This window comes from Elephantulus edwardii, unplaced genomic scaffold (assembly GCF_000299155.1).
Source record: "Elephantulus edwardii isolate Elephantulus edwardi_28Jun2011 unplaced genomic scaffold, EleEdw1.0 scaffold00090, whole genome shotgun sequence".
Classification (NCBI taxonomy): domain Eukaryota; kingdom Metazoa; phylum Chordata; class Mammalia; order Macroscelidea; family Macroscelididae; genus Elephantulus; species Elephantulus edwardii.
The window spans coordinates 4,688,015-4,713,473 of record NW_006399840.1 but is presented as its reverse complement, the minus strand read 5'-3'; the positions used below and the strand labels follow the sequence as shown (position 1 = coordinate 4,713,473).

The 25,459-nt window shown below is 41.0% G+C and overlaps 1 protein-coding gene across 1 annotated transcript in view; it reads left to right on the top strand.

Annotated features, from left to right (window-relative positions):
• Window positions 1-25,459, top strand: part of PTPN14 (protein tyrosine phosphatase, non-receptor type 14) — a 144,700-nt gene that overhangs the window by 19,077 nt on the left and 100,164 nt on the right. Inside the window, exon 2 of the mRNA XM_006890554.1 lies at window positions 880-1,049. Coding sequence (XP_006890616.1) covers window positions 880-1,049 — 170 coding nt within the window. The remainder of the gene's footprint in view (window positions 1-879; window positions 1,050-25,459) is intronic.

Genomic DNA, 25,459 nt, shown 5'->3' with positions numbered 1-25,459 from the left:
AAATACAGGGATCTATTTTTTAGCGATTGTTGTGCTAATCCTCATATCCTAGCATGAATTAATATGAAGGGTGGGATTGGAAGAATAAAAGTACCCGTTTTAATCATTTAGCACATTGTTCAAAACTAAACTGATTGAAGCTTCAGCTGTAAGGGTGAAAATCTCACTTTCATCTCTCTAAACTCATGGTAATCATCCAGGAACAGCCAGCAGGGGCTTCTGATGCAGCTGTGCAGAGAAGCAACTTCTACTCCCAAAGCTTGAGACAAGGGAGAGATTTGCAGCAGCACGTGTATGATAAAGTGTGATGCTTTAAAGAAAAGAAAAAAAAGTACTTCTCTGCACGCATTCAAAAAAGAGTGAATATTGTTTCTGTTAAAATCTGATACAGTCTGGAAATATTCTACAGGATGGAAGCCTTCAGCTGGCAGAAGGTTTGGTCTGAGTTGAGTAATACGTTATTTTGCAGCAGGTGCAGTAACTGTGCGTGCTTTGCCAGCATGTTCCATGTGAGATTATGAGGCATCCAGGAGGCACATGGGAAAGTCAGCCGTCAGCTCTCAGGAGAAAGGCAGCACGCCCCCCACCCCCACTTTGCACGTCTCCCTTAGAACATGGACCTAACAGAAACTGCCTCCAAGCACATGTACCAAAAACCAGTAATGAGAATGAAAACAACACTAGGTATGACTTAGGTTACTATATTGTGTGTATAGTTAATTTTTATTTGTCTTAAAATTAGAAAGTAAAAGCTATGTTCTTGTGAATGGGCTGAGAAACCAAAGTTGACATGAGGTTTTGAAGTCCGTTTTCCTGTGTGGACTTGGGATGCTTGTTGTAAATGATGAACTGACTCTATTTTTTTTTTAATAAATCTAGACACACTACTTTGGCCTTTGGTTTCTCAGCAAGAGCCAGCAAGCACGATGGGTGGAGTTAGAGAAGCCTCTTAAGAAACATCTGGACAAATTCGCTAATGAGCCTCTGCTTTTCTTTGGAGTCATGTTCTATGTGCCAAATGTGTCCTGGCTGCAGCAGGAGGCCACGAGGTAGGTGCATTCTCCACTCCCATTCCCCCGCCCCATGTTCCATTTAAGGGTGTGAACTAATTGGGAGTCTTCAGATAAAGTAGATGAGCTGGTTGACTTAGGTTATGTATGTCTGTAAATGTGTAGGTGTGTGCATGTGTAATGAGTATAATATGGAATAAGATGGAGTAGTTGGTAATTATTTAACAATTGCTTTGCAGTGTTGGAATTTTTTTTTTAAAGAAAAAATAAACCTGATTCATTAACTCCATTGATAACTGAATTTTGAAGAATTCTGAGCCAAAAAATAAACCTGATTCATTAACTCCATTGATAACTGAATTTTGAAGAATTCTGAGCCAGGTTGAAGCAAAGACAGATTACTAATAGTCTTTGCAATTGCTTGCTATGCATCAGAAAGCTAGACAATGACAAGGGATGATAGAAGGAGAATCGATGACTTTGAGTTGCAGTGCAGGAGAAGAGTATTGAATATGCCATGGGCTGCCAGGAGAACACACAGGTTCGTCCTGGAGAGGGTAAAACCAGGCTGCTCCTTGGAGGCAAAGGTTTTGAAGCTTCATCGGACATATTTTGAGAATGTTGCAAGGAGGGACCGGTCCTCGGAGAGGGACATCATGCTTGGGAGGGTGGAGGGACAGCACAGGAAAGGAAGACCCTCGATGAGATGGATTGCATCAGTGACTGGAGTAATGGGGGTAGATGTGTCAGAGACAAGGTTGGCACAGGATAGAGCAGGTTTCAAGGCTATTGTACATAGAGTCACTATGAGTTGCAAGTGACTTGATGGCACATAACAACAACAACAGGTAGAATGTTGTTGTCAGTTGCCATAGTGTTGGCTCTGACTCATGGTGACTTTGTATCAGTGGAAGGAAACACTGCTCGGTCCTGCATCATTTTCACAATCTCTGCTGAGCTTAAGCGCATTGAAGCAGTCACTATGTCAATCCCTCTCATTGAGGATCTTCTTCTTCTTCTTTTTTTTTTTTTTTTTGCTCATGTGCTATATTTTCAAGCCTAATATTTTCCTTTAGGGATTAGACCCTCTTGAAAACATGCCAAGAGTTTGTGATATGGAGTGGGTAAAATAGGTATACTAATATATAATGAAAAAAAAAATCACCTACTATTGTTCTTTCCACTCCTTTCCCACAGAATGTCCATAAGCAATATGTACTTGGAATATGAGGATAGGGATGGTAATGAAATGTGGAAGAAGAGTTAAGGGGATAATGTGGAGAAGTAAGAGTTTGACTGGCCTAGGTTAAATAAGAGGACACTGTTCTAGGTATTTTCAAGTTATCTTTATAACTCTATGTCGCTGTTTTAAATTGAGCTCTGGTAGCTTAGTGATAAAAAATTGTGATGCCAACACAAAAGTATGTGATACGAATCCACCAGCTGCTCTGCAGGAGAAAGATGGTCAGTCTCCTCTTGTGCCCTTAATGCCTCAGAAACCTCTCTGGAGGGTCAGCTGTGGGTCACTTCTGACTCAGTAATACACAACAAAAACAACAAATATCAAGATACTACAATATGTTTTGGATTTCTTGTTTGCTGTCTTATAGATGAGACTGCCATACTGAGTAGTTAGTTGGACCAGACCCAGTGCCCCTGACCTCCTATATCCTAACTGTAAATATGGATTCTGGGTCTACATCCATAGTGTGAATTGGAATCTATAAAGCTGGAGCTCTGTAAAGATATATTATTTCAGTTAAGCAAAGATTATCACTTAGGTGGTACTGATGTTCCATCAGGTTTGAAAGTCTATGAATTAGTTAACCTCTAAAACCTTGCAACATTTTAGATTTTTTACAAAGAAGTGAAAATTGCTTTGTTATTCGTATTTGTAAGTTGAACGTGAATATTTAAATTTTACAAATTGACACATCATACACAAAATAGTAGCTGATTGTAGTTATTGGGGATGTGAGCTAAGAAAGACTTCCCACTCCCCATTACTTTTGTTTGTTTTTACTTTTAAGATTTTCTTTTTGGCCAGTTAGCCTGATTTATTTAAGATGACACTTCATAAGAAGTGTTTTAATATTGGGACTAAACTATGCAGATTTTAGACATAACCTTTTCTTTATGCAAAACAGTGTTTTGAATAAGGAGCCAAGTTAGGGTGAAAATTGTGATTCCGTTTTCAGCATTGTAGGGGGGTCTTTTTTCCAGGGAAACATACTATGAGTTGTATGTGAGCTAGAGGACAAAAGATACATGATTTGCAAAGAATAATATTTTTAAGTGCTTTCTGGGTTTGGCGTTAGAGATAAATAGATGAGCAGAAGGCATGGTGAAGAATACTACTACCTGTCAGTAGGAACCTTCAGAGAATTGGAACCTTTTTTGGGAGGCTTTGGCAGCATCTGGGGTTCGAAGTGAACGTTGCAACTGTCTTCTCGGCAGTGGTGGTGAGGCAGGCTTCCAGAGGAATGCTTCACAGAAGGCCCGCATGACATTCATTAGGAGCTGGCTAATGAAGAACTCGCCAGTCCTCGGGTTGTTAGCTGAATTCCCCTGCATCTCAGGTGGAGATGGGCTCTGGCATCTCTGTGAGCACCTGGGAGCCGCAGACTGTCTGACACAGAACAGTTAGTCTTTGTGATGCCCTGCAGAGTAAGATATTTGCATAGATTAGAAATAGAAATCTGTCTTTCATTTGTGGGCAACTCATTGGAGGAGGCAACCACTCAACCATCTGTGCTTTAAAAATAAGCCTTTGTTTGGAGCCAGCCAAACTTGTTTCCACCCAGCACATGCTTACAGTGGTTTGGCTACTTCAGTTTGAGCATAAAGTACAAATAAAGGATAGAAACCAGAAGTAATACTTTGATGGCATAGTCTTTTGTTTTGTGCATCCATATATATCAGGACTTAGGAATAAAAGGAAAAGATATTTATTTTCTTTTTGGCCACCAGACAAATCTACCCTTGAAAACTTGTAAAATGTTCTGAACAACACAACAGAAATTTGAAAATGAAGCTGATTACACACTTTTTAATAAGGTAATTGATTTAAATAAAGTTGTCAAGTCAATACTTTTTATTTTAAAATGAGATAGTTGTCCTGTAGTACTTTTTGGACATTGTCTTCGACTTATACTGTGTTTCCTCACATCAGCGAGATATGAGGACTGAGGGACAAATCCTGTGAGCAGGGAGGAAGCCCTGCCAGGATGCTATGGCTCAGCTGGAAAAGGAATGTAAAAGTCAGACCCTACTTTTAGGTGTTAACTGAATGAGACGGTGAAGATTTCAAAAGGAGAATACACAGAGAATTACGAACACAAGAGGGAACAGTTCCTTGGTATACTTATAAAAGCGTGAAAAACTGAGGAAAGGACACAGAAGTAGATGAATGGAGGAGGGTGAGCAGGAAAACACAGGAATTAAAGAGGTTGAGAACCAAAGTTTTGTCAACTCACCTTTGAAATCGTCCACTTTCCTCTTTTGGATAGAATGACTCCACCATCATGTTTTCTGTTTTGCTGTCCTTTGCAGGCTTTGTCCCACCGTCTCTGCTCCGCAGAGGATCTCTGAGCAGTTCATCTTGCCCATGATAATCTCTTGACTCAAAGGAAAGAGTCTTTTAATAGAAATGGGCACAGTATAAACACATGTCTTCCAGATTTCCTTCTTCCCCCAACCCCCTACACAGGAAGGAGAAAAGATTGTTAATAATTTGTGGAGAAGTTCTTAGTTACACAGAAGGATATTTAATAATATCAAGGGAAAACCAGAAAACTTCTCACCAAGACCATTGCTTTTTGTTTTAATATGAGGTTTTGCTCAAATGTTCTGAGCAAGAATGTCTCACATTAAGGTTTCGGGTTTTTTAAACCCCTGATTTCATGGAGGAAATTTTTAAAAGAAGAAGTAAATTTTAAGGTGTAAATTTTGGGTTCAAAGTTTAGTGTTACTGATTGAGCACGGGCATAGTTTTTGAAATTTTTCATTTTGGAATATTTTCCTTCCCTCAAGCATATTTTTCTTTGCACTATGGCTACGTGGTGTATTTGCACAGTATATGTGTGTAACATGCTATAGGGATTGATCCCAAAGGTCTCATCACTGACCACAGGGAGCTCTAGGTAAGTCCATTGAGGAGGCAGGCTGGGCAACTGCAATAGACTAAAAAGAGTGAGTACAGTACTTAGCAAGTAAGGAAGAAGAAAAGTTTATTGAAGCAAAAGGCATCCTGTTAGGATTCCAGGTGTGGTTCATTAACCAAGAAAGAACAAGCAACACATGTAGAAAGATAAAGAAAGGCAGGAAGAAATATATTAAGCAAGGCATAGAGTTTCCTAAAGATACCAGAGCGGGGCCGTCTGATGAGATGAGGGAAATTACTGTCTCTCTTTCTCAGCCTTACTTAATAGGCTCGCCACTTCCTGGTGTTGCTTGAATTCTCTTAACACTGGCCACTTCCTTTTCTCCCATGAGTGCTCTTGCCTTTGGTGGGAAGATTGATTATTCACTAATGCGGATTCATTCTGCCAGCTCGTGCCATTGGTCCATTTCTTGCATCTTCAATGAACCCTAATCATCTGTTCTGCTCTCTTTGACTTTTCAGGGTTTGCTCTCAGGAGAATCAGACTCCCCACCCCCAGTTGAGGGGGAACTCAGTTTTTACTCCCTTTGGGGTTCAGTTCATTCCTAAGATGTTGAGTTCAGTTAGCTACCAGACATAGTATTTGTCTGCTTTTACGGACCAACTTGTTTTCACAGCTTATTTATGTCAACCAAGAATCTCATCTTTTCATATTGTTGACCTTAAATTGTAGTTGTTAACATGTAAGCTGTTATTAGAATTAAGTGATAGCTGACCCTCCAGTAGGTTTTTTGGAGGCTCTAAATTGCATGGGAGGAGATTGTCCTTTTTTGTCCTGCAGAGCAACTGCTGGATTCAAACCTCTTGCCTTTGGGTTGCCAGCACAGCTCCTTATGCACTAGGCCAGGAGAGTGCTAATTGACTTAATGGGATCAGACCACATTCCTTTCTGTTCCAGTGTCTGCTGGTAGCTTGATCAGGTGGGCATGTCTGTCCTGCCTGTCATGAGTGCTGTTCAAAAGCAAAGTCATACAATTGGTTTTGCTCACACAGTTGTTTCACTTGCTAAGGAAAGTCTTAGTACCCCATAGTGCATCTGGAGGAAGCTCCAGATCATGGGACATGTCTCAAGGCCCCGTTCAGTGGACAGTGCCTTTATGCTTTCAGCCATGTCCCTCCTCCTCCTGTCTTTTCCTGCTTCTGTGCCTCCCCGCCATTGTCGGATCCTTATTCTTCATTTATCTCTCAGTTACCTCAGTCTGAGGTGTTATCCTAAGCTACTTCAGAGTTATACTGCCTGGAAGAGGGGTTTAACCAACTCCTAGTCTCTTTGGGCTTATGTGCAGCAGTCTTCAAGGTTAAGTGTGGTTCTTGTTCATGAGGAAATTATAGGACAGAATGTCTTTCAACCAACCTGGAAGCATTTCCCAAGCTGAAGGAACTGAAGAACAGATTTAAGCCTTGAATTGTGATACTTAAAGATGCTATGGGCAGAATTATTGCAGGATCCAGAAAGTATTTAAAGAAGATAGAAGGAGTACACAAAGTCACTGTGCCAAAAAAGATTGGCTGACACAGAGGTATTTCATGAAACAACATAGAATCAAGAGGAAACGGTGATGATGGAGGAAGTTCAAGCTTCTCTGAAGCGAGTGGTGAAAAACAAGGCCCTAGGATTGATGGAATACAAGTAGACATATTTAAACAAACAGATGCTGCCCTGGACATGCTCACCAGGTGTGCCAAGAAATCTGGAGGACAACTACCTGACTAAAAGAGATCAACATTTATTCACATTCCAAAACAAGGTGATATTACAGAGTGTGAAAATTACCAAACAGTATCACTAATATCACACATAAACAAAATCCTGCTGAAGGTTATCCAGAAATCTACTGGACCAGTACATCAACAGAGAACTACCAGAAGTACAAGCTGGTGGCGCTAAGATAGCCAATGTCAGATGGATCTTGTCTGAAAGCAGTATCAGAGGGGTGTTTATCTGTATTTCTTTGATTATGCAAAGGCATTTGACTGTGGGTCACAGCAAATTGTAGCTAACTTTGAGAAGAAAGGGAATTCCAGAACACTTGATTAAACTCTTGTGAAACCTGTAGTTGGAGTGGAAGCAGTCATCAGAACAGAGCAAGGAAACACTGCATGGTTCAAAATCAATAAAGAGGTGTGTCAGGGGTGTGTACTCTCTCTAACTTTTCAATAGATATGTGGAAGAGATCATTTGGGAGGCTAAACTTTATGAGGAGGAATGTGGCATCAGGACTGGAGGAAGACTTATCAACAGCCTCTGTTATGCAGATACAACTTTGCTCACCAAAACTGTGGGCGGATCTGACGGATTTGCTGCAGAAGGTCAAGGACTGCAGTCTTCAATATGGATTGTATCTCAGCATTAAGAAAACAAAGATTTTCATTGCTGGACCAATTGGTAACACTGTGATAGACGGAGGAGAGATTGAAATTGTTAACAGTTTCAGCTTTTTCAAATCCACAATCAACACTCTTGGTAAGATCAGTCAGGAAATCTAAAGACAAGTTGCACTGGGGAAGTCTGTTGTCAGGGACCTCTCCAAAGTGCTGAAGAGCAACAATGTCAGTCTGGAGACTAAGGTGCACCTGATCCAGAACATGGTCTTTTCAATTACTTACTATCATCAGAGAGTTAGACAATGATTAAGAATGACAAGATACTTAATGCCTTTGAGTTGTGGTGCTGAAGAAGAGTATTAAATGTACCATGGACTGCCAAGAGAACAAACAGATTTGCCCTAGAGAGGGTGAAACCTAGTTGCTCCATGACAGCCAGGATATTGAAGCTCTGTCTCACATGTTGCTAGGAGGGTGCAATCCTGGTAGCAGGACATCGTGCTTGGAATAGTGGAGGGTCAGCACAGGAGAAGAAGAGCCTGGAGGAGATGGGGTGATATAGTAACTGGGGTCACAAGGTTGGGTGTGTAGGAGATCAGAAGATTGGCTTAAGGTAGTGCAGGATTCAGAGCTATTGTTCATGGGATCCCTGTGTGTTGCATTCGATTCAGTGGAATATAAAACAACATATAAAACTATTTGGTACTGGAAAGAAATTCATTAAATGTGTGTGTTTGTGTGTGTGTGTGTGAGAGAGAGAGATAGATAATGACTTGAGAATTTTTTTAAAAGTTGACTCACTCAACACATAGACTCTGACTCACTCACAGTGACCCCATGTGTGTTAGTTAGAGCTTTGTGTGCTCGATAGGGTTTTCAATGGGAAGATGACACAACCCTGCTTGCTGAAACTGAGGAGGACCTGAAGTGCTTGTAAGTCGAGTACTACAGTCTTCAATATGAATTGAAGCTCAAATCAATAAAACAAAGATTCTTACCACTAGCAGATTGCCAGTATCATGACTGTTGGTGAAGAGATTGAGATTGTTAACAGCTTTAGTTTGCTTGTCTCCACACTCAACACTCTTGGTACCAGCAGCCAGAAAATCTAAAAAATAATTGCATTGGGAAAGTCGCCTGTCAGAGACAGAGACTAAGGAGTGCCTGATCCAGGCCATGTTGTTGTTGTTGTTGTTGTTAAGTGCCGTCGAGTCGCAGGCGACTCATAGTGACCTTATGAAGGAGAGTTCTTGACGCTTGGATGCCTTTCATCCTCTCTTCAAGTTCATAGGGTTTCCAAGAGGCAAGCTATTATGGAAGTGGACGCCACTCCTTCCACGCTTGTTCAGTCGGGGAGCTCCACCCCACTCTCAGTCCGCATTGGGTAGCCAACCATTAATGCATTTGACATATCCGTGTCACAGTGTTCAGCCTCACAGCAACCACAAGTGACTGCGGAGGACGGCAACTTGTACACCAGAGCTATGTGACCTAGAGGAATGTCTGAACAAAAACAATGAAAGACTGGCCTGAGGCCATAGTGTTTGCAATTATTTGCTATGTGTCTGGAAGATAGATAATGACTAGGGTTGGTAGAAGGAGAATTGATGCCTTTGAGCTGCCAGTACTTTTCCAAACACCTTTGAGTAGAATTGAACCTATAGCATTTTGGTAAGTAGCATTTTGGTTGTACCTCTCAGGGACTTCAATGAGGGAAGTAAGTGGCTACATTAAAAAAAAAACACCCAAAAACAGAACCCCTTTTCTTCCTGTTAAACCTTTGCATTTATAACATGTTGTTGCCAAGACCACATTAGATGAAACTCTGTCCATCACCATGGGGTTGATGCTGGGTAGAAACCTGTAAGGCAGGGGGCCTTCCGTCTTGTCCTCTATGAGAGCAAACCCTTCAGGCTTTTCTCCCCTGACTCAGTTTAGCAGCTAGATGCTCTACGCAGCATCACCGGAGCTTCTTCAGATGAAGCTACATCCCCATAAAAGCGAAATGCTCTTCTGTTTTGTTTCTTCAGACTAGGTTTCAGGAAATAGTTCCAGTGACTTTCCTTCCTTGTGAATTCTCATGCTTTCCCCACTTGTGAGTTGCCTTCTGGTCAGTTCTGACTCATAGGTCCTATTGTGCGCAGTCGTAAACAAGCCAGTGTTCTCCCTGAATTTAAAGTGTCTCCTTTAAAAGCGCGAATTATGGCACTGTTTCCATGTCCTTTTAACTCGCCCGTTATTTTGTGCCTATGGTTCTTTTGTTATTTTGAAATATCATTTTAATGGATGTTTCAAGTTTGCCCATGGTCTGAGAGACAGGGCATCCTGGCATGCGAGATTTAAATTCAGTATCCATCCCCATGGAAAATAGAATTTGTGGGGAATGGTAAATCCTCCTACAGACCAGCTCCAGCTGTTGAATGGGAACTTATTCTCTCTCTGTTGGCTTTTGAGGGCAGAATTGCTGCTGCCAGATGTTTTAGGATGCATTGACACTGGAATATATTCTCAACCGTTAGTCGGGGCATTTAGTGTATGGTAACTCTGAGGCTATGTGAGGGAGGATGGCTTCGCTCACAAACAGTAGCCTTACAGGGAAGAACAAGGCCTTTGTAAATAGATTGTCAATAAAGTTAGTGACCATTTAAATTTCCCCTCATTTCAATTTATTAATTAAGAAATCATTTATATCTAGCACCTATTCCATGCTAGATATTTTGGGATCTAAATAAAACAAAGATAGATCTCAACATTTCCTTCTAACTCCCCATTCCCTAAACACAGCAAAATGCGTCATCTATCTCTAAGCAGCTTTAATTCAGCCTCATACATTTGATTTCTTTGATTTGTCCTACACATAAGCTGCTGTTGTCTTAGGAGCCCTTGAGTCAACTGTAGTAACAGACCTGAACCTTTCCCTATCCTGTGCCATCCTCACAGTCTCTGCCATGCTCAAGACCATTTTTGCAGTCAGTGTGTCTGTACATCTCATTGGGAGTCTTCTATTTTGTGGACTCTCAACTTTTTCCAGAATAGTATCTTTTTGCCCAAGGACTGATGCTTCCTGACACATGCCCAAAATATGTGAGACCAAGTTTCCCCATCCTTGCCTCTTAAGGAACATCCTGGTTACACTTTCTCCAACTGCTGACCCTCAAATAGGGTCAGAAAAAGACTCTCTGGGTGATTTAGTGAAACCAGGGGGGCCTTACAGGTGTCTCTAAGGCCCTGAGTCAAAAACCCTTCATTTGCCTCACCCCTAAAAAGACCCCACTCCTAGTTTAGTGCTGTCCTGTTGTTATCTCAGAATCCTTAGTAATTTTCTAGTAAGAACTAGTTGCCAATCTCTGAATAGCATTGAAGGTGAAGGAACTGTTAGTGTGTGTGTGAGAGAGAATGTGTGTGTGTATACATGTGTGTCAGTGCATGCAAGTGTGTGGACAAGGAAGTGGGGACAGCCGAGTTAAAGTATCAACTCCTAGGACTCCATTTGCTGTTCTTTTTAACTCTCTTACACCTATCTGGTGGTTGTTAGTGTTATATTTGCTTTTCTTTTCATTCGTTTGAAAACCTTAAATTTTAGGGTTGGTGGTGGTGAGGAAATGCAGGAAAGAGAAAGGGAGGAGACTAGTAGCAGAAGAGGAAGTGGAGGACATAGAGACGAAGAAGAGGATTAACCTGGAGTTAGGGACAAAGCCCCGTGGAGGTGACAGAGTTAGTCCTTCATGATTGCCAATGTGTCAGTGGAGAAATTGAGGGCCTAACTGATACTTTTAAAGCAATTAGAGTCTTTTAAGTGTGGCTGATGTGGAATTTAGTTCACTGGCTTGACGTCCCAGCTTAAATAAACTTTGGAAGGTAGAGCTCAATAACAGTAGTATTTTTCAGAGTCTTAGAAGTCCTCGACAGAGAAATGTCCAAATCTTTCCTACCTCAGTCTGAATGGAAACAACGTTAAAGTTCTCAGTATAGTAGAAGCTCTGTAAAATCTTAAAAATGTGTGAAGTCTTGACTTGTTTACCTGTGAGATCACAAACTTAGCAGATGATAGAGTAAGTAGTTTTGAACAACTGCAGCAAATGACAATACTTATGAAGATTTGGGAAGGAGGAGGAGGAGGATGAGGATGAAGAAGATGAAGCGGGTCTACCTGAAGCATATGAAGTAGAGGAGAAGGATGATGATGATGAGGAGGAGGAGGAAGCAGGCTTAGCAGTGAGAGAGGGGGAGGAGAAAGTAGGTCTCATACTTTTTCCCCTCTGTTATTAATTTCAGTGAACATCTACAGAGATTTTGGATTTCCATTCATTCATTATTGCACTTTTCTCCCCGCCACCCCACCTCCACCCTCAGTTCACTCCTCTCCTTGAAAAGCAAAAGAAAAACTCCTTCATTGGTATACAATCCCCCAGCACACCCCCAACCCCGAGTATACTCCACTCTGCAACCCTCATTCTGAACTCTCATGATAACCATAATGCCCAAAAATATATTACTTTTAAACTATTCTCTCCTTCATCGGCTTCAATGCAGTAAACATAATTTATCCAGTTTTTCTCAGTCTTACCCCCACCCTGATGTCAACCTCATTCTACAACAGTGGCACCACAAAAGTCTCTCATATTTAATGCAAAGAAGTCCACGATGAAGAGGATGTTGGTGACTGTGTTGAAGAAGAGAAAGAAGAAGGTCTTCAAGGGGACATGAGGAAACGAGATGCTGAAGAGCATTCGAAGCCTAGGTTTCCTTAGGTTGTAGGGTTTGCAAAACAGTGATCATGTTGTCTTAGTTTCTTTATATACAGAAGCTATACTTACTGAAAATAGTGTGTTAACATTGTATAGGAAATGGGTAGTTTTACTATTTTTGCCATTTTACCATTCCAACTAAGTTTTATTATTCTGTTAATGATCATATTATGTAGAAACAGTTTTTCATTATCCTTCTCAAGTGTGAAAGAGCCTCGAAATATATTAGGAATCTTAATTTTTCTGATTCATGCTCACTGCGTTAGTAATTTTCAACCCATAATATTACAGTGATATGTACAAGGAGCTGGAGTCGGAAAATCAAAAGGGCCGAACTTGCTCAGCATTTCTTAAGCTCAAGGAACTTAAGAACAAATTTGAACCTCGAGTTGCTATAATCAAGGATGCTTTAGGCAGAATATTAAATGATCCAGGAAGTATTAGAAGAAGATGGAAAGAATATACTGACTCACTGTATCAAAAGGAACTGGCAGACACGGAAGAATTTAATGAAATAACATTTGAGCAGGAGCCTATGGTGATGAAGGAAGAAGTTCAAGCTGCTTTGAAGGAAATAGCAAAAAATAAGGCCCCAACTGACATATTTCAGCTAACAGATGCTGCCGTGGATGTGCTCACCAAGTTGTGCCAAGAAATCTGGAGAACAACCACCTGGCCAACTGACTGGAAGAGATCTATATTTGTTCCCATTCCAAATAAGTGTGACCCAACAGAGTGTGGAAACTACAGAACAGAACAGTGTCATTGATTTCACATGCAAGCAAGATTTTACTGAAGATTATCCAAAAACGACTGGAATAGCACATCAGCAGAGAACTGCCAGAAGTCCAGGCTGGGTTTAGAAGGGGTCATGGTACTAGGGATATTGTAGCTGATGTTAGATGGATCTTAGCTGAAAGTAGGGAATACCAGAAGAATCTGTGTTTCATTGACTACGCAAAGGCATTTGACTGTGTGGATCATAAAAAACTGTGGCTGACTCTGAGAAGAATGGGCATCCCAGAACACTTGATCGTTCTAATGCGAAACCTATACTTGGACCAAGAGGCAGTTGTCAGAACAGAGTAAGGAAACACTGCATGGTTCAAAATTGGGAAAGGCGTACACCAGGGATGTGTCCTATCTCCATACTTTTTCAACCTGTATGCAGAACAGATTATCTGACAGGCTGGGCTCTATGAGAAGTGTAGCGTCAGTGTTGGTGGAAGATCTATTAACAGTCTGCATTATGCAGATGACACAACCCTGCTTGCTGAAACTGAGGAGGACCTGAAATGCTTGCTGCAGAGGGTCAAGGACTGTAGCCTTCAGTATGGATTGAAGCTCAATGTCAAGAAGACAAAGATTCTCACCACTAGACCAATTGGCAGCATCAGGATGGATGGTGAAGAGATTGAGATTGTTAACAAGTTTAGTCTGCTTGGCTCCACCATCAACAGTCTTGGCACCAGTAGCCAGGAACTAAAAGAAACATATTATGATGGGAAAGTCAGCTCTTAGGAACCTCTCCAGGGTACTGAAGAGCAATGGTGTCACTCTGGAGACTAAGGTGCGTCCGATACAGGCTATGGTCTTTGCAATCACTTGTTATGTATCAGAGAGTTGGACAATGACTAAGGAGGATAGAAGGAGAATTAATGCCTTTGACTTGTGGTGCTGGAGAAGAGTATTGAATGTACCCTGGACTGCCAAGAAAACAAACAAATTCACCCTAGAGAGGGTTAAATCAGGCTGCTCCTTGGAGGCAAGGATTCTGAGGCTTCCTCTGACATACTTTGGACATGTTGTAAGCAGGGAGAGGTCCTTGGAGAAGGACATCATGTTTGGGAGGGTGGAGGGACGGTGCAGAAGGTGAAGGCTCTCTGTGAGGTGGATTGATTCAGTGACTGGGGTAATCAGGATGGGTGTGTCAGAGGCAGTGCTATTGGCACAGGATAGAGTAGGGTTTAGGGCTGTTGTACATAGGGTTGCTATAAGTCGTTAAGTGACTCGACGGCACATAACAACAACAACAACAACAATTAAAATGTGATGGCCCTTGCACAGATGACATATTAGTACATTTCATTCATTAGGGTTTAACATATTGCCGCAAATGATGGCTAATGTTTTTCTTAGCACAGTCGTCAGTTTCAAAAGTGTGCAGCAACGTATTAAAGACATATATAAACTAACTGAAATTGTAGTAAGCTGTATTAAGAAATGACAGAAGGAGATGAGGGAAATTGGAAGACTCTGTTCTGGAAAACAATATTCAAATTTTGTAAATAAACTAGTATAATAAAAAAAATTAACAAAGGTAAAAATAAAATAAAGCTGTGCTCCATGAAAAAAAAAAAAAGACAATCGTTTCTCGACTGATGAGTTAGTTAATTTTTTAGAGGTAACCAGGAGATCTTTAGTTTGAAGGCAGTGACTTTTTTTGCCATGGCTATTTGGGGCATTTTTGTCCTAAGAGTTACTTAAAAAAATACAAGCAAAATAGTAAAGGCTGTATCCAGCAATAGTGCTCTTTTGTGAAGACTTCTGAAATGGTTTTTAAGCTAGGTGTCTTATGAGGTTTTATTTTTGAATGAAAAATTGCTTATATTAAGTTTAGAGACATGGAGGTGGGTCTTTTTTTCCTTTGGCTGTGGATCATGACCTTACGGGGTTGTTTGCCTTTAGATAGGTGCCCTTTTTCCTCTCAGCAGCTCCTTTATGGTCACCTTCTTTCCTTGTTTCACTCCCCTCCATCTCAAAAAACCAGAAAACAAACAAACAAAAACCCGGCCACAACCCAACAAAACAACCCTACAAACAAACCCCCTAAAACTGACAAACTACTGGGGGAGAAAAATACCCCGAACACCTATTTGGGAAACTTAAGGCTGTCCAGAGAAACCTTGTTCCTCAACCACTTTTTCAGACTTCTCTATAAACAAGCAATGGGACAGAAATGGATTTTCTCAAATGAAAACAAAATTATCCATATAATTTTATGCAGCAGGTTCTGTTTACAGGATAGCTTTCTTTTGACTGACAATATGTGCAGATTATTATTGTTTGTTGTTGTTAAGTGGCTTTGAGTCGTAGTAGATGACTTAATAGAGACTCTGAATGAAAGACCTGAACACTTGTATAACTTTCATTGCTTCTCCATGTTCATAGGATTTCTGGAGGCAAGCTAACTGAGAAGTAGATGCCACTCCTGCTTCTAAGCTTGTTTTAATCGGGGAGCTCCACCAACACTGTCCACCATGGGTGACCATTATCACATTTGACAACATCAGTGTCACAGTATCAGCATCACAGCAACCAATGGGTTACCTCTGTACAGCAAATGGACAGAGCAGTGATATTATTGTTAGATGAAGAAATAAAAGAGGCAAAGCATTGGGAAGCAGCTTTAGTATTTCTAAAAAGTCAAAACAATCTCCTGTTGATAATTAATGAAACATTCAAATAATTATCTTAAAGTTTGCTTCCCACATTATTAGCAAACATAACTTTTTTTCCTGTGTAGAACCATTATTCTTGCTATAATTATAAATGATTATATAGATATTACAGCATTTTGGTGGGATATGCTAGGCTTTTGGTGGTATATTTGGAGTATGATGTTAAAATTAAGATTTAATTTCAAGTGGATGGCCATTGAAAGAAAGGATTGAGATAAGTATGAGTGTGTATGCATTTCTTTAGCTACTTAAAATATGTAAGGAGTCGATTGGTGTGTGTGTGTGTGTGTGTGTGTGTGTGTGTGTATGTATCTCCCCTTCTTGTTATGGGGGCTCTTTGCTTTTTTAATATTGGCTGTGTAGATTTTTTACTTTTGTTTTGAATATTTGTAAAAATCTTTAAAGTCAGCAAGTTTATTGAAGCTTCCAGTCTGGGATACATTTAAATGCTCAAGTAAAATACTCCTTTTTAGTTTAAAATGTGTAATTACTGAGTTTTTAAATAGACATTATGAAGTTATATTCTGCAGCTCAGTTTAGTGGAGGGAGGGATTAAGATCTCTAAAAGATGAATACTTTTCCATCTCTGTAACAATTGTAATGTTCCAATTTAGTCCCTAAGAATTCTCATTATATACATGGTGTACTAGATTACAAAAGAGTTATTTTTTTAAAAAAAATCTATATATTGACTTTCTTAGCAGTCATCTTATTGTGCAATCAAAAAGAGTTCTTTGGTTTGAAAACAATACTTAGAGCATTCACTAGATGCTCTCCTGGAGAAGGAGGGACAGTCTCCTCCTGTACCAGTCAGATCCGATTTGATGGTAGACACACAACACACACACACACACAAATAAAATAAAAATCACAAATAGCTTTTAAAACTTAGTTAGCTTTGTAGGTGGTATTTTCATGCAAATAAGTAAGGGTAGGTTTTGTATTTTGTAGATTTTTGGTCCTTTTTTAATGCTCTTTGTATGGCATTATGTATATAGTGTTAAGTTCCTGAAGAGTCTCTCTTTTTAAAACTTTGAAGTTAATGCTTTGGTGCAAAGGTGTTTTGAATAAAGCCATTACAGTTAAAAAGAATGAACTGATTGCTACCGAGCTGACTCTGTGTACGTGACACCTTCACATGTGTCAGTGGACTTGTGCTTTGTAGGATTCTCAGGGGCTTGTTTGAGGAAAGTAGATTACAGGACTTTCTTCTGAGACACTTCTAGGTGGACTTTTAAGTCCTTTAAGCCTTTGCACCACCTAGGTATACTTTTTCAAAAAGGACCCCAAAATTATACTTTGCACTTGGCTCTGCAAACTACATAGCTGGTAAGTCTGCCCCCTTTTCTTCTCCCATCCCTGTGCAGGCACTCGGCTTTTTCTGTTACCGCTAATATGCTTTTAGGCGTGGGTGGAACTGAGCCTGCTCATTGTGAGTGTGACCAAAGCAAAAAAAAGAAAAAAAGAAGAAGAAGAACATCCTCATTACTCAAAAATGGCAAACTCATTTCTGTTGAGTGTGAATGGACTCAGAGGTGACTCCTCTAGTGGGTATTTGCAGGCTGTGAACCACAGGGAAGGAGATTGTCCTTCTTCCATGGAGCCGCTTGCACCTTTGAACTGCTAAGGAGATGCCTCCTTTGTGTTAGCAGTTCCACTCCCTAAGAACCATGCCATAAGAGCATTCTGAAGAAAACACACAAGGAATAAAATTAACATTGATTCAGTTCGTACAGAGTCAAAAAGAGAAACCCTTTGGTGCTAAAGAAGTACCATTTCTACTCCCACACCTGACTCGGTGGCAAATCTTTGCGAAGATTGGGAGCAACGCTAAAATCTATTTAATTACTTCATTTCCTCAAGTGAAACGGAGTAATAACCTTTTCTCAACCCTCAACTCTGATCTTTCTCATGGTAAAGAAGACTTTGCAAAGCTTATACTTTCCTCAGTTCAAGAGTGTGAGATAGTGCTTACTTCACTGCACGAGTCTTGCACATATGTGGCGTGGCACTTTTTTCTTTTCCTAGGTAAATAGTAAGGGAGCTCTGGTGACCTTGCGACAAGAAGCTGTACTGCAGTCACAAAGCATGAAGTTTGAAACCACCAGCTGTTCCACGGGAGGAGGGTGGACAGTCTCCTTCCATGCTATGTCAGTTCTGACTCTGTGGTACACAACAACAAAGGAAGGGGTAGGGCACTCTGAGGTTCTCTGGTAACATAGTATTTAAGCACTCGGCTGCTAACCTAAAGCTCACTGGTTCCAGCCTGCTAGCCACCTCAAGGGAAAAAGATGTGGCAATCTTCTTATGCACGAGGACAGCTTTAGGAACACTGTGGGACAGTTTTACTCTGTCCTGTAGGGTTACTGTGACTTAGAATCGACTTGACAGCAACTGGTTGTGAAAAAGATATCATTTGCTCAGTCTACATGTAAATAGTCAACGGTTTAGGCATACCACTGCCACTAGGAAAAGATGAGGTTGTGATTTGCCACTGAATGGATTCTGACTTATTGCAGCAATGTGTGGTACAGAGTACAACTACATCATAGGGTTTTCTTGACTGTAATTGTAACGGTCGCAAAGATCTTGTAAGACAGCAGTTCTGTTCCATATACAGCTGTGGTCTGCACAGGTGGCATAGATTTAACCACAACTAACAGCAGTAACAACAACAATCTTATTGAAAGCAGATTACCTGGTCTCCTCTTCCTTAGCACCACCCGGTGGGTACAAAGTGCTAATCTTTATGTTTGTAATTGTGTGCAAGTCATTTGCCCTGTCTGTGGATAATCAGAAAAAAGAGAAGTGTAGAGATAATGCTTAAATATAATCTCTGTGGTCTCCAATATTATCCTTTAACAAGATTTATAATAAATTTTTACTTTTTTAAAGCAATATCATAAGCATAATTTATTATGCATTGCCAGTGGCTTTTAATGATGGAGAAATGGGAAGTTCAAAATGAAATACCTAAGAGCCATCTTCGTTTCTTAAGTTCAAAATGAAATACATAAGATAAGAGGCATTTTTATTTTTTAAAAGTCTTATGTCAGCATTCTTTAATACATCTGAAATGTTTGATTTACATTAGTTATAAAATAAGATATACTTATGGCTGCTGTAGCCATCAGTAATGTTTACAGAAAATATATGTAATAAGTCCTCAAAGAAACTTTTCCTATTAAAAATGTTGAAACTATCACTTATTTTATCACATATGATTAATATCTGTTTAATAGTATTTGATCTATTAAATTTTCCAAAGCAAAACAAAAGCAGTGTTTCACATGAGTAGATTTTAAATTAGTTTGCTACTAAAATCACTTAAACAGAGGTTATGAATTTTATTTTTTCTTTCATTCTTTGATTTTCAAAGATACAGTTATTCATTCATTCATTTGTTCATTCTTATTGATTCCAAATTGTTGTTTATTAGTATTGTATTGCAGAAGATCAGGGTGTGTGTGTATGTGTGTGGAAATCAGCATTCAGCCTGTGAAAGAATATATATTTATAAAGGACATGGATCAAATATTTTCTGTTTCAAGAGCTGACTAGAACGTGATGATCCTAGTGTGTCGTGTTTACTTTTAACTGAGGGTAGGGAAAGGTGAAGAACAAACATAAGCAGGTGGTGTCTTGTCATGTTAAAGCATGCAGACCTTGCTTTATGAATTTTTTAAAAGACCTTGTCCTTTTTTTTTTAACCTTCTTCATAAAGAATTCATAGGGGTTGTATCATTACAATGGATTGGACTGGGGGTGGCATGTTAATTTCAGTCCTGGATTTGGAAAACAGTCTTGGAGTTGAGGGAAACTATAAGGAATAGGTGTTTTATAATCTTTTGCTCTATACTTTGTGTAGAATCTCAGTGCTGAGACATCAGATGCAGCTGTGGCGGGGGGGTTGGTGAGAACGCAGTGAAAAGCAAACATGTTGTTACCCAGTGGATTCTAACCCATAGAGACACTGTAGGTTGGAGTCGACCTGCTTCCTAGGGTTTCTAAGGCTGGATGGCAACAGGGAGAATAGCTGGTAAGTTCAAACCACCATCCTTTCACTTGGCAGCTGGGCACATTACTGTTGAACCACTAAGGCTTCCTGGTGGATGAAGAGAGAGGTGAAATGCTGGCACCACACTTTAAAGAGGCCTGCAGAGGTGGTTCCCAAGGCTTCAGCACCAGCGCCATCTGGAAAACACAGGACTCTTTCTGTCTGCTTTATGGTGCAGATGATGTGTGCCTGGACACCATCCGCTGCTGTCAGGTTGATTCTACTCATAGTGACCTTCCTTTGGGTTTCTGAGGCTGAGGCCTTACACCTTTATGGGAGGATCATTCTCCTTCAGAAGATTTGGTGGTTTCAAACTGCATATCTTTAACTTAGTAGCCCAATAAGTAATGCACCACCTCACTTGTTGTGGTTAGGTACTGTTGAGTTGTGCATGACTCATAGTGACACTGTGAACAGCATATCTAAACTCTCTTCTATCCTTCACCATCTTCATCACCCGTGACACACTAAGTCTATTGCTGTAGTCACTGTGTCAGGCCATCTCATTGAGAGTCTTCCTCTCTCCTTTGCTGACCTTCAAACATTATGTCCCAACTTGACTAGGGTTTCAGTAAAGAGCTCTAAACCTCTCAGGAGGCTGTGGTTGTATGAAAGTCTATGGAAGAACAGTGTTTGCATTTCATTGCTTAGTGCTTTTAATAACAGTGATAATACTGCAGCTAATATTTCTGTTCAATGTACTAGCATGCTTAGTGTCTTACCTACAATAACATTTTCAGTCCGTAAGGGGGTCCCATGAAACTAGTACTACCATTGTTCTCCAAACAAGGTATGGAGTTTATCTTTCATTATGACTTTTTAATTTTTATTTTTCTACTTTATTATTGTGAGTGTGTGTGTGCCATCAAAGTGGATCTGACTGGTACAGGAGGAGATTGTCCCTCCTTCTCCAGCAGAGAATCTGGTGGATTGGAACTGCACACCTCTGGGATTTCAGCACAGCGTCTTGCCACTAGACCACCAGGCCTCCCTCATTAATGACTTTTATAGCCATTACTAGACTTTGCTATGTGGATGAGCAGAGTTTGTTAGCTTATCCACAAGAGATTAGCCATCTATCATGCCACAAGGGTATTGACCAATCACAATAGTCTACAAGAGGATTGGATAGTCTTGCCAATAAATTGAATAGCACTAGCCAGAAGAATAATAATCCTCTCCAGCCAAAGAATAGGAGAGAGACCGTCCCCACTCTGATGAAGAGATGGCAGGAAAATGTAGAACATGCTTTGGATGGCAGCAGTAGCCATGGCTGAAGTGGAGAATTGACATGAGAGGGGACTTTAGGGTGGGGGAAGCCAATATTGGCAGGACTGAAAACTTTGTTGGACAGTTGGGGGTGGGGAGGTGGGGAAGACAATATTGGTAGGACTGAGAAGTTGGGAACACTTAAAGACATGAGGCTTGAGGCTGAGGTGCCTGCTTGCAGGGACTCTCTGGGGGCTGTCTTGAATGTATTCTGTTATTAATCCAGATTATAACCTTTTGACTTCCCCACTATGGTTCTTTGTGGTCTGTGAGCTTTCACATCAGATTTGGAGCCAGCAAAGCAGTAAGATTGGTGTTGATATGAGTAGAAAGATGTACAGGAACATGGGGGACATGTCTGACCTCATTGGAATGGTTTTGTGTTACTAATACTGTGGACAGGGACAGTGACCCCTTATGAAGTTGGTGAAGGTCAGATATGGTGCTCTCCATGTGGCCCTTGCTCTTTTTTAAACAAGGAATAAAAATATGTATTTATTCCTAAAAAGTACATGTGTTTTTGGTTGTTTTTTTTTTTTTTTTAATGCAAACAAATAAAAAAAACAACACCTCAGTTGATTCCGTTCTGGAAGTGGCCCTCTCTGTTGGATTTCTGAGGCCTTAAATCATTAGCAGAGGCAACTTCTTCCTGCAGGGCAGCTGGTGGATTCCAACCAGTGACCACTGACAGTGCAGCATGCACACCACCTTCCAAGTGCAGGTACTGGCCATCAGTTAAATGGAAGTGTTTATATGACTTTGCCAGAGTAATTTTCTAACTCTCTTCCCACCTTTGCTGGAGGGCTTTGCTAGAGTAATAGAGAGTTTAATTGCTATTGATGTCGCAGCAAAGAAATCCAGGTGGTTGAAGTATCCATGAGATCAGAGATGGTAAATTCTGGGGTAGTGGTACCGTGAGGCCTAAGTATGCATTCTCCTTAAATTTTCTTTACCCTGGAAAGACCTTGATGCTCAACTGCTAATCAAAAGTTGGAGATTCAGTTCATCCAGAGGCAGCTAAGAAGAAAGGCCTGGTGAGCTACTTCCTCAAATCAGCATTGAAAATCCTCTGGAAGTTGGTTCTACTCTGATACTCAGGAGGTTACTGTGAATTAGAACCAACTCCACAGCACAATGATATTTTTCTCACTTTGTTTCTTTAGCCTGGAACATCTTTCAAAGACCTGAACTGAGATGCCTTCAAAAAGACATCTGTGGTCCAGCTGGCTTCATTCTCTGTGATGCTACAGTCCCCACACTTCCTCTTTTAAGTCAGTTGTTTGGCCATGGTGCACACATAGTTGACCCTCCATTGGGTTTTTGTGGCTGTAAATGGAATGGGAAGAGGTTGCCTGTCTTTCTTCCGCTAAACTGCTGGTGGATCTCAACCACCAGAGGGGCATGGCTGGCCTTTGCGTTAACCACACAAGTCTCTATGGACTTTTCCATCAGAGCTCCCTCCAGGCACTATAGGCCTGTTATCATTGCTGTGTTCTGTATGAAAAAAAACTGAACACTCAAGGGAGAAAAGAACTTTGCTGGTAGCCATACTGCTACATAGTGACCAAAGCTGGCTCTCAGTGCAGTAAACCAGCAGCTGTCAGGCAGTTGTAACTCAGTGTGGCCCCATGTGTGCAGAGGAGAACTGTGTTCCACTGGGTTTTCAAGGATGTGGGACATAATAATGAGCAATATTATAAAATGAGCTTTTTCTCTGATCTCTTCCTGCCTTTAGGACTTTACCCAGGGCAAATGCTGGTTTTGACATTATATGGTTAACTATTCTAAGAAATGAGTGTTTCCCTAACTATTGTTTGACTGGAAATTGAGTCAAGGGGGTGTTTTGCTCCAGATTTGAAGGGTACATAAAAGGCCATAGTTTCTGGGATTCTACCAGTCTGTCGGATTAGACAATCTGGCCTTTTTTGTATTTCTTCATCTTGTTTCACATTTTCTTCTAGTCTGTCCAGGATTTTCTGTTGTGTTTCTGTGAGATCTTTTGAAGGCAAGCCTTGCTTCTGAGGCACCTCTGGTAGGTGTGAACCAGCTGACTTCCAGTTAGCAGCCGAGGACTTAACCATTTGCACTACTCGGGGACACCCTTAAAGCAGCACTGCAGTGGGCGTAGGTCTCTCCCATACAGACCTGAGAGAAGCCACAGGGAAAAATTCTAACCCCAAACCCACTGCTATTGAGGCATTTCTGATGTAAATCAGTATGGACTAAGGCTCAATGTCAAGAAGACAAAGATTCCCACCACTGGACCACTTAGCAGCATCAAGATGGATGACGAAGAGATTGAGATTGTTCACAGCTTCAGTTTGCTCAGCTCCACAGTCAACACTCTTGGTACCAGCAGTCAGGAAATCAAAAAGCATATTGCGATGGGAAAGTCTGCTGTTAGGGACCTCTCTAAGGTACTCAGGAGCAACAGTGTCTCTCTGGAGACTAAGGTGCGCCTGATACAGGTCATGGTATTTGCAATCGCTTGTTATGCATCAGAGAGTTGGACAATGACTAGGGAGGACAGAAGGAGAGTTGATGCTTTTGAGCTGTGGTGCTGGAGAAGGGTACTGAATGTACCATGGACTGCCAGGAAAACAAACAGATTCATCTTGGAGAGGATTAAACCAAGCTACTCCTTGGAGGCAAGGATTCTGGGGCTTCGTCTGACATACTTTGGACATGTTGCCAGGAGGGACGGGTCCTTGGAGAGGGACATCATGCTTGGGAGGGTGGAAGGACAGCGCAGGAGGGGAAGACCCTCTATTAGATGGATTGATTCGGTGACTGGGGTAATCGGGATGGGTGTGTCAGAGGCAGTGCGGTTGGCGCAGGATAGAGCAGGGTTTAGGGCTGTTGTGCATAGGGTCACTATGAGTCAGAAACGACTCGACGGCACATAACAACAACAACATGATTTTTAAGGCTGTAAATCCTTAAGGAAACAGATTGCCACTTCCCTCAGCCCCCATGAAGCAGCTGGTGGATTCATACCACCAACCCAGGGAGAGTAGGGTTCATTTAAACTTTAAAAGAGTCATTTCCCCCTCCCTCTAAACAGTAAGACACATTGTATAAGTGGAAGGATGAGTTATCTCATAGAAGAGGAAGTAATTTAGACAGAGGAAACAAAAGTGTAGGGGGAAAAACAGGCATTTCTTTGAATGGCATTTTCTAAATAGTGGGCATTAAGAAGAGAGTGGAACTGAGAGGGGTTTTATTTACCATTTTTTTTTATCAGTCTCTCGCAGCTTGGGCCCAGAAATGAGAGTGCCAAGCTTTCAGATGACACTCAACCTTTTGGAAGAGTGGAAAATTGAGACATTGGAAATAAACAGTGGGAAGGTGTCTGATTCCGAGGTGTGACTATGAAATGCTGCTGCTGCTTTCTGGGGTAGCGTGTCCAAGCAGAGGAGGATTAATCATTGCAGACCATGTTGCGGCATGCTTCGTTTTACAGCCTGGGACTCTAGTTCAAGGTCAGCCGTCAGTCCTGTGCTTGCAGCTGGGGGTAGTGAGCAGACGCTTCCCCTGCACTGTCCTGTCAGCATAGAAACGAGTCACCGTTATCCAGAGGAAATTCCAGCAGATTTTATGGAAGACAAACTCAAGTTGGAGTTAGACACACAATACTTTTATAGAACTCCACAACGATGAAGTAATTTTAGAAATAAATGTTTTTGAACAGCACTAGCGTTTGGATGAAGGTAACAAAGCATTTTAATTTTTTCCATGACTCTTTGTAGGGAGGACACGTCAGGCTAAGCAAACCTTTAAAAGCCAACAGTTTACATCCTAGAAATAAACGACCACCTCTGAAAACAAGGACTTTTTAAGGACATTGATGAGAAACTTGAATGCAAATGATATTTATGCCATATATTTTTTTAATAGAACAAATTTATGAATTTATTAAACATGCACCATTTTTTATTTAGCTTTCTGACTTTGTGCTTGTGCCTTCAGTACTTTCACAACAATTTTCTGCTCGAAATTGAGTCAAGGGGGTGTTTTGCTCCAGATTTGAAGGGTACATAAAAGGCCATAGTTTCTGGGATTCTACCAGTCTGTCGGATTAGACAATCTGGCCTTTTTTGTATTTCTTCATCTTGTTTCACATTTTCTTCTAGTCTGTCCAGGATTTTCTGTTGTGTTTCTGTGAGATCTTTTGAAGGCAAGCCTTGCTTCTGAGGCACCTCTGGTAGGTGTGAACCAGCTGACTTCCAGTTAGCAGCCGAGGACTTAACCATTTGCACTACTCGGGGACACCCTTAAAGCAGCACTGCAGTGGGCGTAGGTCTCTCCCATACAGACCTGAGAGAAGCCACAGGGAAAAATTCTAACCCCAAACCCACTGCTATTGAGGCATTTCTGATGTAAATCAGTATGGACTAAGGCTCAATGTCAAGAAGACAAAGATTCCC